The sequence below is a fragment of the Alosa pseudoharengus genome, unplaced genomic scaffold (assembly GCF_046254945.1).
Source record: "Alosa pseudoharengus isolate Yale_2024_CS ecotype anadromous, Long Island Sound unplaced genomic scaffold, YU_APseudo_1.1 YU_APseudo_1.1_scf_24, whole genome shotgun sequence".
Lineage (NCBI taxonomy): Eukaryota > Metazoa > Chordata > Actinopteri > Clupeiformes > Clupeidae > Alosa > Alosa pseudoharengus.
The window spans coordinates 19,095,452-19,109,540 of record NW_027468689.1 but is presented as its reverse complement, the minus strand read 5'-3'; the positions used below and the strand labels follow the sequence as shown (position 1 = coordinate 19,109,540).

The 14,089-nt window shown below is 39.4% G+C and overlaps 1 protein-coding gene across 2 annotated transcripts; it reads right to left on the bottom strand.

Moving 5' to 3' along the window:
• Positions 1-4,773: 4,773 nt before the first annotated feature.
• LOC143141990 (uncharacterized) lies at positions 4,774-11,893 on the bottom strand. Of its 2 annotated transcripts, none has more exons than XM_076302677.1 (5): positions 11,766-11,893; positions 10,906-11,178; positions 10,521-10,769; positions 5,516-5,650; positions 4,774-5,281 (listed from the first exon to the last, which is right to left on the bottom strand). In XM_076302677.1, the coding sequence occupies exons 1-5, from the start codon at positions 11,824-11,826 to the stop codon at positions 5,226-5,228; spliced, it is 774 nt and encodes a 257-aa protein (XP_076158792.1). In that variant the 5' UTR covers positions 11,827-11,893; the 3' UTR covers positions 4,774-5,225. The 2 variants fall into 2 exon arrangements, with proteins under 2 accessions (XP_076158792.1, XP_076158793.1); XM_076302678.1 differs by having other exon boundaries at positions 10,951-11,178.
• Between the last annotated feature and the right edge of the window lie 2,196 nt (positions 11,894-14,089).

The window sequence follows — 14,089 nt, the reverse complement described above, 5'->3', positions numbered from 1 at the left end:
AATTATTTCAAATGCAGTGTATCTAACACACCCAGAGCCCAAGTTGTGGCAAAATAGTTTTTGGAGAATCTGTAGTTACTGCCTTTTTCCTTGGCATGGTGCCACGTTTTTGGTAAGTAATACAAAGCAAGAATACAGTAACTGCAAAATAGGGGTAAAATATAAAATTTAATATGAGGATTGATATGTACAAAGAATAAGCTAATATAAAGTAACAAAACAGCCACATGTCCAATAATCTACCTACAACTATTTAGGCTGGATGACAGGATAACTTTAAAGTCATTTTTCTCAGTTCTGCACTCTGTATAGTTACTGCCTTTTTGCTTTGTAGGGCAGTATTGTCCACGCGTATTTAAAAAAAAAAAATTTTGCGGGGGGTGGGTGGGTGATGGGTCGGGTGTGCGTACCATAGCATTAATTCCTGCAGGCGCCCCTGACTCGACCCCCTACCTGGTGGGCCCAAATGCATTTCCATCTTCCTAAAACTGTTTTCCCATGTCTCACCTCCATAAATGATTGTTTAAACTCAGATATTTGTGCATTTAATTAAAATACATGGAGTTACAGCCTGGTCGGGACGATTGAAGCTTGTTTTAATCGTCCCGACACAGACATAGCCTATCACTAGGCCTAGCTTGTTTTGCTTTCCATGTAAACAAGCATGCGATATGAAAGTCTGGGATTGTGGAGAACTAAATGGTCTACTGAATAAGCATGAAGTCGAACCTTTAAATGAAAAATACTCATTAGGCTAACAATCAAAAAACTAGATGTACCGCGTAGCGGTACAAAATATGACCGCCGCTCAGTCTTGCACATCCATTCCGCGAAAATAAATCATATTAATGAATTTGTCTCCATCTTCTACTCCATTCCTCACTCTTGAAACTTTTGTGTATGCTTGTTTGAAATGTGTGTTTGCACACATTCCGCACACAAAGTAGCCTACTGGCGCTGCAAAGGTGAATAGATTTGTTTCTGGGCCAAAAAATCTGTAACATTGTTATAAAACCTTTAAAATCTCTAAACAATCACAAGTAGGGCAGTTCATCACAGTCCATCCATTGCAACTGGACTGATGAAAGGTACACCTGTAGGCTACATTGTATTTGGGAAAAGCAGAAGGTAGCAGCATAATGTATTTATTTATTTATTATTAAACAAAACAATCCCTGTCAGTTCCATGCAGTTTTCAACAGCTATCAAGAAGAGAGGTCATGTCATGGATTTTTGTGAATGTTTCTTCTTCTACATATGCATAAGTTTAGTCATCTAGTTCAAATGATATTCAGCTTTATTGTCAATGCACAAATGAAATACCAGTAGTCTAAAACAAAATGCCGTTTTTCCCAGTGGTGCAAATAACTGACATGTCCAAAGGGCCTTCATGAAATGCGTTGCGAGACTGTTCATACACATTTTAACGGGCAAAGTTGAAGAGCTACTCTCCGTTATTGTTTGTGCAAATAATATGCTGATTCATGTTCCCTTGCATTTTGCAACCATGAGGTCAATGGTTAAGCTCAATCTTTTGACGCAATCTTTTGATTTTCACCCAGCCTAGTCCATGGTAGGCGCCCGATAGAAATATTGTTTAATTTTGCGATTGAGATATCCACGCACTGGCGCCCCCCCTGCGACGTGTTCGCCCCCCCGGTTTTAGAGCTATTCTAAATGCAAAAATGCATAGAGGGAGTTATGACAAAACCGTGACTGTTAACAAACTATAAGCTATATAAGGTAGGCCCTATGCTAGTCCTATTACACAACACAAATTGTCGCTAGGCTATGCTGGCGACCCAAATAAAATCTCCGTTGGAACCAATGGCTTACACCTTACAGTATCAAGCTGCCACCTCTTGGCGAAAAAGTTAATAGTTTTGCATATCAGTAGTAATACATTTCACGTAGCTGTGAATCACGGAAAGGGCGAATGAAGTGGACACTTCTAAACGGAACCCAACCCACTGTACAGTAGCTCAAGGTCTGTGGCTAAAGCAGCCATAATGAAAGCGTTATCATTGTTTGGATACTTCACACACACGTGTTTTTTAATCGCATAGACTACAACTACCAAGCTGGAATCAAAGCACATCGACTCCCCTCTCACACCCTAAACACGCACTTCGAACAAACAAAAAGCGCCTCAGTCTCACGGAATAGCCATAGGCAAAACTGTATCTGACCCTTGTAACGTTGGTACTAAATCATTCATCGCAAAGAATGATTTTTGTAGCACGTGCAACAAATATGTGTAGGTACAGCCCTGCCCTGAATACATCTCAACGTGCGCTCTAAAACATCTGGTTTAAATGGAGATTGTAGATCATCACGGGATCATAGACAGGTTATCTTTCAGGTAGCCTATATATTTTCCATTAAAAAACCATCACGTAGCGAACGTGTTGTGGCTAACTCACTTAGCTCCTGTTAGTAGCCTAGGTTATGGTCATAAGCAAATGAGATGACAGTCGAAAGATACAATTAGTGCTGTTATCGATTTGCTTGGTAGCTTATAAACGCATTTATGGTTTTCTACAAATACATCAATAATCAAATTGGCCTCCATCACTCAACCATGCTAACGGTAACATTATTTTACCTACGTTCTGCTATTGATAGGATTAACGTAGCCTACCTGCAGTAAAAAACAAGCATGTCCGATAAACATTCTCAGATTTATTTCGGCTTCAAGAGGAAATGGGAATTACATGTCATGCAGAAATCATCCTACCCTTAGACGTTCTCTGCGGTAAACTACTGTAGCCTACAGTCTTGTCCTTGTAGGAAGCATAGTGTCTTTCCAACCCATTTAAGATTAACTTCCAACAAAATTACGTCTCACTGCAACGATGCGCCATCTAGTGGACAAACGACTACTTATCGCCAATACTGGAAATGCAGCCATGATGATGATGATGAATATTTATTTTGGCTTTCTTTTAATCCTACTGAATTTGTAATTATGTATCGGCCGTTCTAATACCGATAGTATGTGGGTGCCTGTGTGTGTGTGTGCATGTGTATATGTGTGCACCACCATCTACAGGCCAATGAGTGTAGAGTCACTAAATGTACACATAACTTAATTTTTTAGACCCCCCCATGGATGAAATTCTACGAAACTTGGCATACCCCCAGAGAATGTCAGGTTAATCATACACATAAAATTTGGTGCAGTTCTGAACGTCTTTACTGAAGAGAGGGGCGATTAAAGCAGAATGATATTGCATTTTCATTTTTTACCGGGGGGGTGCAAATCACAAATGAGTGATTATGGGCTAAGTTGATGTGGGCCCTTGAGACCAACATACCATAAAAATTTCTTCATCCTCGGTGCCACGGTTCAGGTAGTTATTGAGGAAAAACTGCATTTTTTGGGTTTCGGGGGGCCCAGCGCGGAGGGGGAGTGGCCCCCGGGGACCAAACGAAATTTTTCCGTAAAAGTCTAGTGGGGCTACATACCCACCAAATTTCATGTGCCCTGGTGTTTCGGTGCCCCGGGTATCGTTGACCAAAATTTCAGGAAGTAGATGACGGGAAAAAAAAAAAAAAAAAAAAAAAAAAAAAAAAAAAAAAAAAACTTTGACAATCCCTATATGACCGCTTCGCTAGCTTCGCTAGCGGCGGTCATAATAACCTCTAATGAAGTTTACTTTTGCGCATCAAAACTCGTTTATCGCCTGTAACTCCGTGATACAATGACATAGCAGGAAGATATGTGGCTGATAGAAGGATGTTAACATGCTCTATGTTTTGACCGAAGGACGTTTGTCTATCATCATTAGCCTACACTCGGAGAAAACTGGAATGTTTCATTCGTCCCGTGTTTCAATCGTCCCAGCTCTCCTGTAGGCTAGCCTATACTCTTGAATGCCTTCCACTGTAGCCTACGGGGAGGGGTTATGAACAAGGTAGGCTAGCCTACTGTATATATCGCGGAAAGCCAATTGGGCAAGCCTGGGGCAGATCATAAGGGACAAAATAAATCTGGGGGTAACAAATAAGGATCGGAGCCTAAAATTGAAAATTTCTCCACATATCTCTCTCTCACACACATTCAAATGTGCAGTGTGGGCGGCCATACTGGGCGAGATCGGTCGTAAATATGGCGGCGTTCTATTTGATAGTGACGTAGATGGCACCTATGAATAGGCCTACCTTAGTCCTAAATTTCCATATATCAAATTATCAGCCATTTCCTGGGGCTCAACAGTCTGGCTGCTTATGTCCAGGCCATAGATTCACTTCCCAGGACAAAAACAGCAGAATTGAGCGTCTTACGGCTTCATTGGATTGCTTTAGCCTATTTGTTTCTCCAAAATGAATAATTGAATTGTATAGTCTCCTTTGCTCCTCTTTTTAGAGGATTTGTCCTCCTCCTGACCTCTGCAGCTAATCTCTTATTTCCATATGGATAGAAGGGAGATCTGGACACTGTGGGATCCAGATCAGTTGTTCGTCTTTTCTCTTCTCATACTACAAACCTAAACTTTATTTATGAGGTGAGCTCTGTATTGAGAAATATTTATAGATGTGTCCATGAAATATATGTCCATACAGTATGTTCATGAAACATATACATTCAGCTACATAACTAGAACTGCACTCTTTCTTTTACGTTAAACTATTTATCAATTCTGTGAAGATGTAGGCCTATCAGAAACATGCAGACACAACATGCAGTAGGGTAGCAACACAACATACTCTTTATTATTTTTGGGTCGATCAAGAAATATTTGGTCAGCCACCTACTTTTCCTTAACCCTTTATCTTTTTAATATTTTATTTCTCTGTTTTTTATCAGCTCATATTTGCAAAGCACTTTGAATCACCTGTAAATTAATTATATATGAGCAAATGTATCTTTCAAGTATGCCCACTAGAGGGGGGGATATAATATCTTTTAATGTCGAGTTAGGTTTCTTCAGATCATGTGGGATTTTACATCATGCAACCATCAGTCTATAGCAGAGATATTAATTGTACCTCTTTTTTTGCATTTCTAAATTAAGTTCCTCATTAATCCTGAAAAAAAACAAAATTTAGACTGAAATTAAATAAAAACAAAAACAAAGACTAAAACTAAATGAACTAACTAAACTGAAACCAGATCATTCTGCAAAACTAAAACTAAAAATCTGAAAACTGAAATCAGAAACTATAATACTTCAAAACTATAATAACTCTCCATCTCTGGGGTCCAGATGTTGCAGTGGTCCTCAGGAGCAGCTTGTTTCAGTTGCTGAGGATCCGTGAGCCCAAAGTTCCTCACTGTCTGGTGGGATTAATAGAAGAGTGACTAAGCAAGCCAAGATTAACAGCAAGTGTGTGTGTGTGTGTGTGTGTGTGTGTGTGTGTGTGTGTGTGTGTGTGTGTGTGTGTGTGTGTGCGTGTTAGTGTGTGTATGTGTAAGTTTGAGTGTGTGTGCGTGTGTGTGCCAAAACATTTAATCTCTCCTTGGGGAACATTTCCTGTGTGATTGCACAACCAGAGAAGAGAAATGGCTCACCATGTTTCCTCTTTTGATGGCCACAGTTCCTGCAGCTTACAATCACGAGTAACAAAGTCCAAACCAGTAACAGAAATCCAACACCAGCCAGGACCACCACCATCACCTGTTTCTCAATGCAGATCAGCTTGCCATCTGAAGGACCAGGGACAAGACAAGAAGGGCTTAGCCCCCAGGGCTGTAGGTAATGTGCGTGCACAGAGCGCGCCGAAAAAATTTCATCACACCTTAAAAGGGCTTCAATGAATTGGTATTACATAACAGGGACACCATGCCATTAGTTTTCAGTTTCACAATATTGCTGATTATATTGCTGATTACAACTGCGGGGAGTGATATTTTAGGCCTAGCTTGCCAGTGGCGCCCACAGAAAATGTTAACAGGGGTGGCCAGTTGAGGCCATTGCAAATCTTCGGGTGGCACACCAAAAGGCGACTGGCTATGTCATTATCCCCTCCTCTAGCCAAACTTGGACCTCGGTCATAAAAGATCTGTCATAGGCCTTTAACAACATTACCGCGAGCAACAGTCCCTTACGAAAAAGAACTAGCCTAAAGTCATACTAGGCATATAAGATTTATATCGTATAGTAGGCCTAAAATTTAATCATATAATACAAAATACTAAACAATTTCGTATAGTAGGCCTATAATATAATAATATAATACAACATACTAAACGATTTCTATCGTTACCCCCCCCCCCCCCAGCAACACCTGACTGCAATAGAGCAACAGCTTAGCTACAGCAATGGAAAACAGTTAAATGGTTACATATGTAACCGGGTCATGTTTAGAGTTTATTCTTTATTTATGTCATTGGCAAGTTTAATAGTGCATGTCTCCTTTAAATGCCAGAAAACTACAATATAAGTAAGTATATACTCTTTTGATCCCGTGAGGGAAATTTGGTCTCTGCATTTATCCCAATCCGTGAATTAGTGAACACACACAGCACACAGTGAGGTAAAGCATACACTAATCCCAGCGCAGTGAGGGTGCAGTGAGCTGCCTGCAACAACAGCGGCGCTTGGGGAGCAGTGAGCCAGGCCTACTGGTCGGGGTTTGAACCAGCAACCCTCCGGTTACAAGTCCGAAGTGCTAACCAGTAGGCCACGGCTGCCCCAAGTGATGTCAAGTGACGTCGAGATGTTCCCAAATGGGTTTTTGTAGTGATTTCTGCGTAGATTCAGAGGAGCGGGAACGTTGTAAATGAGACAAGGCTGCTGGCACGAATGAAAGAGAATAATCGTCGCCAATAGCGTGTGTAAGTTGCATAATTGTTAAAATAACAACATAATACGACATAATAACACGTTTAGTAGTATGTACAGGGCCGGTTCTCCCTATACGCACACTACGCAAGTTGCGTAGGGCCCCGCAAGTTAATAAAGGCCCCCTCCCCCGTCTTCTCTTGTCAAACTAGTGACAGACAAGTTAGTAGGCCCTATACAGTTATAGCGACAGTGCCTCATACATTAAGAAGATGAACATGAAACCGAATTACCAGGGCAGGAAAACCGGAAGAAACGCCACGAGAATGACAGCGGGAACAGCAGTCGGGTAAACTTGCGTTCGTTCCATGGTTTGATGTCAACATGCGTCTCTCCAGTGCGTGTTGCTGATCTAGCATAGGCCTACCTAACAGGGAAGTGAATATCCCCTGATCTGTTTGCGGCTTGCTTGCCAGCCTTTCCCAGTCACAGTAGGCCTACTTCGCAAAGTTGTGAAATATACAGTAATCGCATATTCCGTTTGTTTGAATGCGGGCGACTACATTTTTAAATACGTCCATAACGTGCAGCTCGGGATGAAACTACAACAGCAGCCTACAACTGAACGTATGTAAAATGGAAAGTAGGCCTAGCCTAATTAACTTTGATTCGCTGTGCTGGATGGACAATAGATGCACATCGTAAATTAGGCCTATATGAAGTATTAAAATGATTGTTTAAAATAGTCTACGTTTGAAAAAAATATTGAAATAATAAGAGAATCAGGGGAGCCAGTTCATAGCCTATGTCTTTGGCAAGTAGCCTACTACAGACACACAGGTGAAGAACAGTCAGCCAATAGGCTACTAGCACAACTAGACCCTTACAAAAAACCTGCATTACTTCAAGTGTCAAACTACAGATTTCTGAGTATGAAAACTGTAGTTTTGGAGAAAATATTTGCAGTTCTTATGCAGGGAATGCAGTATTTTAGACACAAAAAACTGCATAGTACTGTACTTTACTACAGAAATTCAGTATTTTGGACATGAAAATACTATACTGCACTGTAGCCTACTGTGGTATACAGTAACTGAACTGTACTTGAAAAAACTGCAGTTATTTTTTGCAAACAGCCCAGCCACTGAAACTGGGCATTTATTGCTGTGTGAAGGTGATTCACACACAATAATGTTTCTTTCTCCTAGTCCTCTATAGGGAAAAACACTATATTTGGTAACTTCCATAGACATCCAAAATGGGGTGGGCTGATTGTATTGGGAGCACTGAGGTGTCAGATGACTGTAAAAAAATGGTTAAATTTTCGCGCTCAGAGTTCAGGTAGGAGGGCCCCTTAGCAGGATTTTGCTTAGGGCCCTATGGAGGTCTGAACCGGCACTGAGTATGTAACTACATTTAACTACACTACATCAAGTAGTAGGCCTACATTTTGAGAAATGAGTTTGCTAAAGGAGGCCTGTTGATTTAGATGATATGTGAATTAGCCTCGCAGTCCTGAAATGTGTGCTTGTAGATTCAATGCAATGCTGTTTCGTTCGTTATAAAAGTAAAGGTTGAATGACATTTAAGGTGTGCTAGGAAACTAAGATGTTTTATTAAGGTGACTAAAAAGCCACATTGTTTTATCTAGTTTTGAGACTGCGTGAGAACACCCGCCAATGCAGTAACGTATGACGTTGAGTATCGTTTGTGTCGTTCGAATGTGTCGTTTCATGTTCAATTATATTTTGATGGAAGGTATGAGCTTGATGGACGGTGTATTCATGATTTTGTGTATTTCTCTCTTTGTAGTATCACCGCTACCGTTTTATGCCACTGAGATTTACACTGTATCACCATGTTGAGCTGTTAGTTTTTATCCTGCTAAATCTGTAGGCTACTACTTTTGGCCCCGCCATCTTGAATGGATTTTTGTAAGGCTTAATGTTAATGAAGCACTAGTTGCTGGAGACATTTTCTCTAGTTTCATACACCTGCAGAAAGCAGAAGTGAAAACATTTTCTTTTGGTTGTGCTTTTGTACTGGACCACATTAAGAGCTACAGAGCTTAATTTTGTTTTTGTACTTAGCCTATATGTCCTTTCTAAAGATCCTTTTTCCATATATCCTATAAAGAACCCCAAATATATCTTTGTTGGTTTTGGTGTCCCTTATTCTCCGCCAACACATATCTGACAGAGAAACAGCTAAATGGTTACATATCTGACAGAGAAACAGCTAAAAGGTTACATATCTGACAGGAAAACAGCTAAATGGTTACATATCTGACAGACAAAGGGAGTGCAAAGGTGAGATGATCTCAGTTAACTGAAGTGAAATCTGATTACAGAATACTGACTGGACTTGCACAATAATCTTCTCTTGAGCCATCGCTTACTGGATGTGTAAATTGCAGAATACCATGGGATTCTAAAAGCAGATGTACAGATTGAGAAATTACGTCTTCTCTCTCCGCCCTTCCTCTCCTGTAGCATTTGATCAGTGCTCTTTTTAAGTTGAACTAGTACTTAACATGATCTGGTATGGGCCATTTAGGCTTTCCCCCCCGGCATTGCACTGTGCCTACTTCAGAGGGTACTGCTCCCACCTACTTGAAAATGTTTGAACTTTTTAGAAAGCTGAGACTGTAGTTTCTTAGGAAACCTTCAGAATTAATGTGTGATGTACTAGCAGAGAGGTACAGAGGCTAGAATATTATTTTTTCTTTCTAACGGGTTACAAACATCTTTGCACTGACCACATTTCGGCCCTCTAAGTCACTAAAGAAACACAACTGATGCCTAGCTAGCACCAGGTCTTGTGAAGCTGTGTGTAAAAGTAGATCAATATAAAAGAAAAGATGAGTAGATTACACAATTATTTGTAACGGTATGTCCATGCATTTGATAAAGTGCCCAATGGACATACCTATGAAGCCCTTACACTGATCAAAGACAATCAACACTGTTCTGCTCATCTACCTCTATTACATACTTCAATCGTACAATTACAATATTGTTATTAATATATTACGATTGCACTGAACTGACTTGCGCTATATTTATATTTAAATCTTAAATCTTAGACTTTACTCATATTGCACTGTTCCTTCCCTCTCTTAAAATGTTATTGTACATTTCTATTTTGTATATTGTATTGATTCTTTGATATGGAAACCAAGTTCATTATTTTGGGAATAATTCCAAAGTTGAATACCATGTAGAAATGTGCTGCAATTTCAAAGCTCGGGAATTACTCGGGAACGGCTTAGGCTACTGTACAGAAGAATGTTTCATATCTTTGTGTCCGGTAAGGTCTGTTGTTTATTTCGATATGGTTTGCCATGCATTGAGTGAAGCGTTCGTGAGATATACCACCGGCCGAGAGTAATGGGTGGAGATGGACAAAGCACTGTGTGCAGAATGGAAATATGATGAAATTCCATGTATGTTCAACGGTAATTTTCTCGCGAATCGTTTATCACAGCACTTAGCGGCTAATATAATTCAAAAGCTCTGATTCCCGTGACATCTGTGTAATGTATGAGATATGTACTCCGTGAGTAATTCAACAGAGAATAATGGATTTAAATTTGGACGCATATTATTACTATATTTTTTAGGGGGGGGGGCTTTTGATCATCTTAGGGTGGCGTAAGCCTCCCCCCCTGAAAAAAATAGGCCTAACGACATCCCTGATGCACACACAGTGGACCTACACATTCAAATATGCATACAAGCAAATTACTAAAATTTTAAATGTGTTAACTATGCTTAGATTCTTTGTATTTACCAGAGACTTCACATGATACGGTTTCTTCGTTACTGTCTTTCATGTCGTGACCGTTACTAAGTCTACATTTGTAGCGATCCCTTGGCCCAGGCTTCTGAGGTTTTAGAGGGGTAGACGTCTCATTTGTCATCTCAATGTTGTTGTGGAACCATGTCAATGTGATGCCCTCAGGAGAGCTCTTTGGACCACACTGGAGGGTTGCCACACCTAATGAACATTCCACCTCCAACTTTGGGTCTGGAGTCCTGGCTAGAACAGATGAATTCACACATTATTTGGGTTTTATCATTAAAAACAAGACTGGATAGTTCATGAGTAAAGTGTGAAAACTTTTTAGTCAGCTACAGTAGCTACTGTTATGTCATTTTGATTTTGTTGCACTTACAGAAGACACAGAGCCTTGTAGCATGTATTTTAAGTATTTTTCCACCTTTATCGTGATGTTCAGCTTTGTATGTACAAGCCATTGACTTGGAAATATTTGTCAGAGTAAGGGAGCCTTGCATGTCCACATCTGCAGTTGGATCAATCTTTCCCTTCCTCCGTTTATAAATGACCTTGTCACTGCATTTCCAGACCAGCATATCTCCATCTTGTTCAGGTGAATTCAATGTCATGGTATAGGAATCCCCTACATATTTGTTTACACATGTAAGTTCTGTGTTGAGAGAAGGACAAATCATGAGATCAGTGACAATGCACAATGCACAATGATTTCATTTCATGAATCACATTAAAAAATATATATTTTTGACCAATTCATGACAAAGGAAATGAACCAGCACATCCTGGTGAATTCAGTAAATTTACTGATATTTATTCACTTACAAATATATGGACACATCATTTGAACTGATCAATAAACATGTTACCGATGTTAAGCAGTTTTGCTGTTGCGGTTTTGTGTTGGTTATATTTGTATTTATTATATATATATATATTATTTTATATGAACAATTTCTGTGGTATCTTATGTGGCAGTATCTTGACACATATTAAGTCAGTACTGTCTACAAATGACATGAGCATGATTTGGCTTGATGTGTCAGTGTTTAATGTAATTGAATAAGACTGTCTACCAGGTTAGAGGGATATTTAAACTCAATTTGTATACAGTAGCCTATTATATTAACCATATTAACAAAATATATTAACACAAGAAATGTATCAAACCACACATAGCCTAAATGAGTGAATTATTAAAACTGAAAGGTACTTATGTCATACACATCTATTATTACTCACCTTGGGATGCAGTTAAACCAAGAACATAAAGACACAAAAAAAACCAAAGTAATTTGTTCATCTTCTAACGTCCCTTAGAAGCACAAATGTCAGGTTAGCTGAGAGAGACAGTGTCCTGTGTGTGTATGTGCAAGTGTGTGTGTGTGTGTGTATGCATGCTAGTGTATGGGTGAATATGCATATGTGAGTGCCTTTGTGTAGTAATGGTTCAAATAAAGAGGAAATGAATCGGTTAGCGATAACTATATTAGTCTTTTGCCCCCATCATCTTTAGGCTGCAATCTGTCCACAAACTCCAGAAGATAAAACATCTTCATCACCCTGACCCCTTCATTTGCTGTCATGCAAGCTTTTCCAAACCAACAAGGTAGGCTACCAGGCATCTTGACATTGAAGTTTTGGCCCAAGGCCCTTCTTAAAACTGTAAATGTTAACTTACTGGTGGTGGTTACCTACAAATAAACATTTTCAAAGCTTGGTGTGCTTAATAATAAAGTGGAGCCTAAGTAATATTTATCTTCATATTTCACTGAAAACATGAGAATTTGTCATGAGGTGATACTAAAATGCCTGATGAGTTTATGTTTCATTAAATAGGCAGAAGCAGTCTGGAGTGTATGAGTTGCTGCCACCAATTTGAGTTACTACTGACACCTAGTGACGCTATGACAAGTGAGAAACAACTGAAATAAATATGTTATTGACTAACCATCAGCATTTTATTAATGTCTACTACCTTATTTACTATAGTGTATCTCAAATTGTATTGAAACTTCCCATATGTTAAATGTGGAAGCGAAACTATAGACCTACCTGAGTAGGCGAGATCACAACACGGCGAGATCACAACACATGATTGGCACGATGTCTTCACAACACACCACATTATTGGCTCAATGTATTCACAACACACCACATGATTGGCTCAATGTACAGTATTTACATATCGACGTTTTGCCGCGGAGGGGGTGTGATATGATGAGACGACTGCCATATTGGCGTAAACTAACCCCATACATTTCTATGGATGATGGAGTGCTGTGTCTCCTCATTAGAAAGTCTCTGGCTTATATGAGCAAATTTGCCTTTTAAGTAGGCACATTAGGGTGGGATGTTGTGTTTTGGGTCATTCTATGAAACGGGTGCCATTTGCGTCATTGCCATTGCGTTTTTTCTAAAGCCTAAAGCTAATAATTCAAAGGTTCTTGTTAACATGATGTACAAAAATACTATTACTACTAATACTATTATACAACTGAATACTATTCATAAAGAGTATCACACTATTTTTTATTTTTCACAAGTGCATGACTCCATGTGTCCGGATTGACCAACATGACATTTACAATATCACCACTTAAATATTATATTCTTATCAAACCTTTCATATTTTCAGAATTAACTATATTTTTTCTTGATGACATTAGAAATATTTATTCAGAATAAAAAAATTTTGGTAAATACTTTTTGATTTTTTTTTTGCATCCCTTGGTTTGACTTACCATCCATAAGCCACATCAACTTGTTTTGTCTGTAAATAGCATACTTATTTGAAATGAATTGACATAATTTTACATTGTTTATTTTGTGTTTTTTCATTACTATGAGGGGGTCAACCTTAATCCAATCACTCCGTCACACAAATTAGACAGTGTGTGTGTGTGTGTGTGTGTGTGTGTGTGTGTGTGTGAGAGTGTGTGTGTGTGTGTGTGCATGCATGCGTATCATGTGTGAGAAAGATCAAGATATTTTCCCTTTCCCCCTTTGAGTGACTTATTTAGGTATGTGACATATGTCACGTTAGACAATAGTGATGTGAAACCTTTCTTATGCACTACCAGCCTGATGCCTTCGGAGAGATAAGAGACACAGAGTGAGATAGAGAGAGGGAGAGATACAGAGAGAGAGATTGAGAGAAATAAACTGAGAGAGAGAGACAGTTTATCTCGTAGCATCCTTTTTCTTCTGCGATGGTTCTTGCAGCAGATGGCGATCAGAGACACGATCAGGACCAGCAGCAGAAATCCACCACCAGCAATGATTCCAATTATCACCCATTTGTTATAGCCAAACAGCAGGTCTTTATTTGAAGGGAGAGAGAGAGAGTGAGACAGAGAGAAAGACTTAGCACACCTTTATTGAAACAATATCAGGTGCTTAACCACTACACAATAAAGACATTGTTACAGACACCTACAAATTACAAGTAAAAACCTTCACAGAGCTTGCAGAGCAGATTCATATGTTAAAAAATAATCTGCTCACCTTCCCCACCCTCACACAGCAACCCCCCATATTGGAAGAAAGCCCTCAATGTCATCAAC

Bases quoted from the DNA above. Each gene is read 5' to 3' on its own strand.
- LOC143141990 (XM_076302677.1), bottom strand. From the start codon at position 11,826: ATGAACAAATTACTTTGGTTTTTTTTGTGTCTTTATGTTCTTGGTTTA. The intron at 11,179-11,765 runs GTGAGTAATAAT...CTCTCAACACAG, and splicing joins TGGTTTAACTGCATCCCAAG to AACTTACATGTGTAAACAAA. The intron at 5,282-5,515 runs GTGAGCCATTTC...TAATCCCACCAG, and splicing joins CCATCAAAAGAGGAAACATG to ACAGTGAGGAACTTTGGGCT.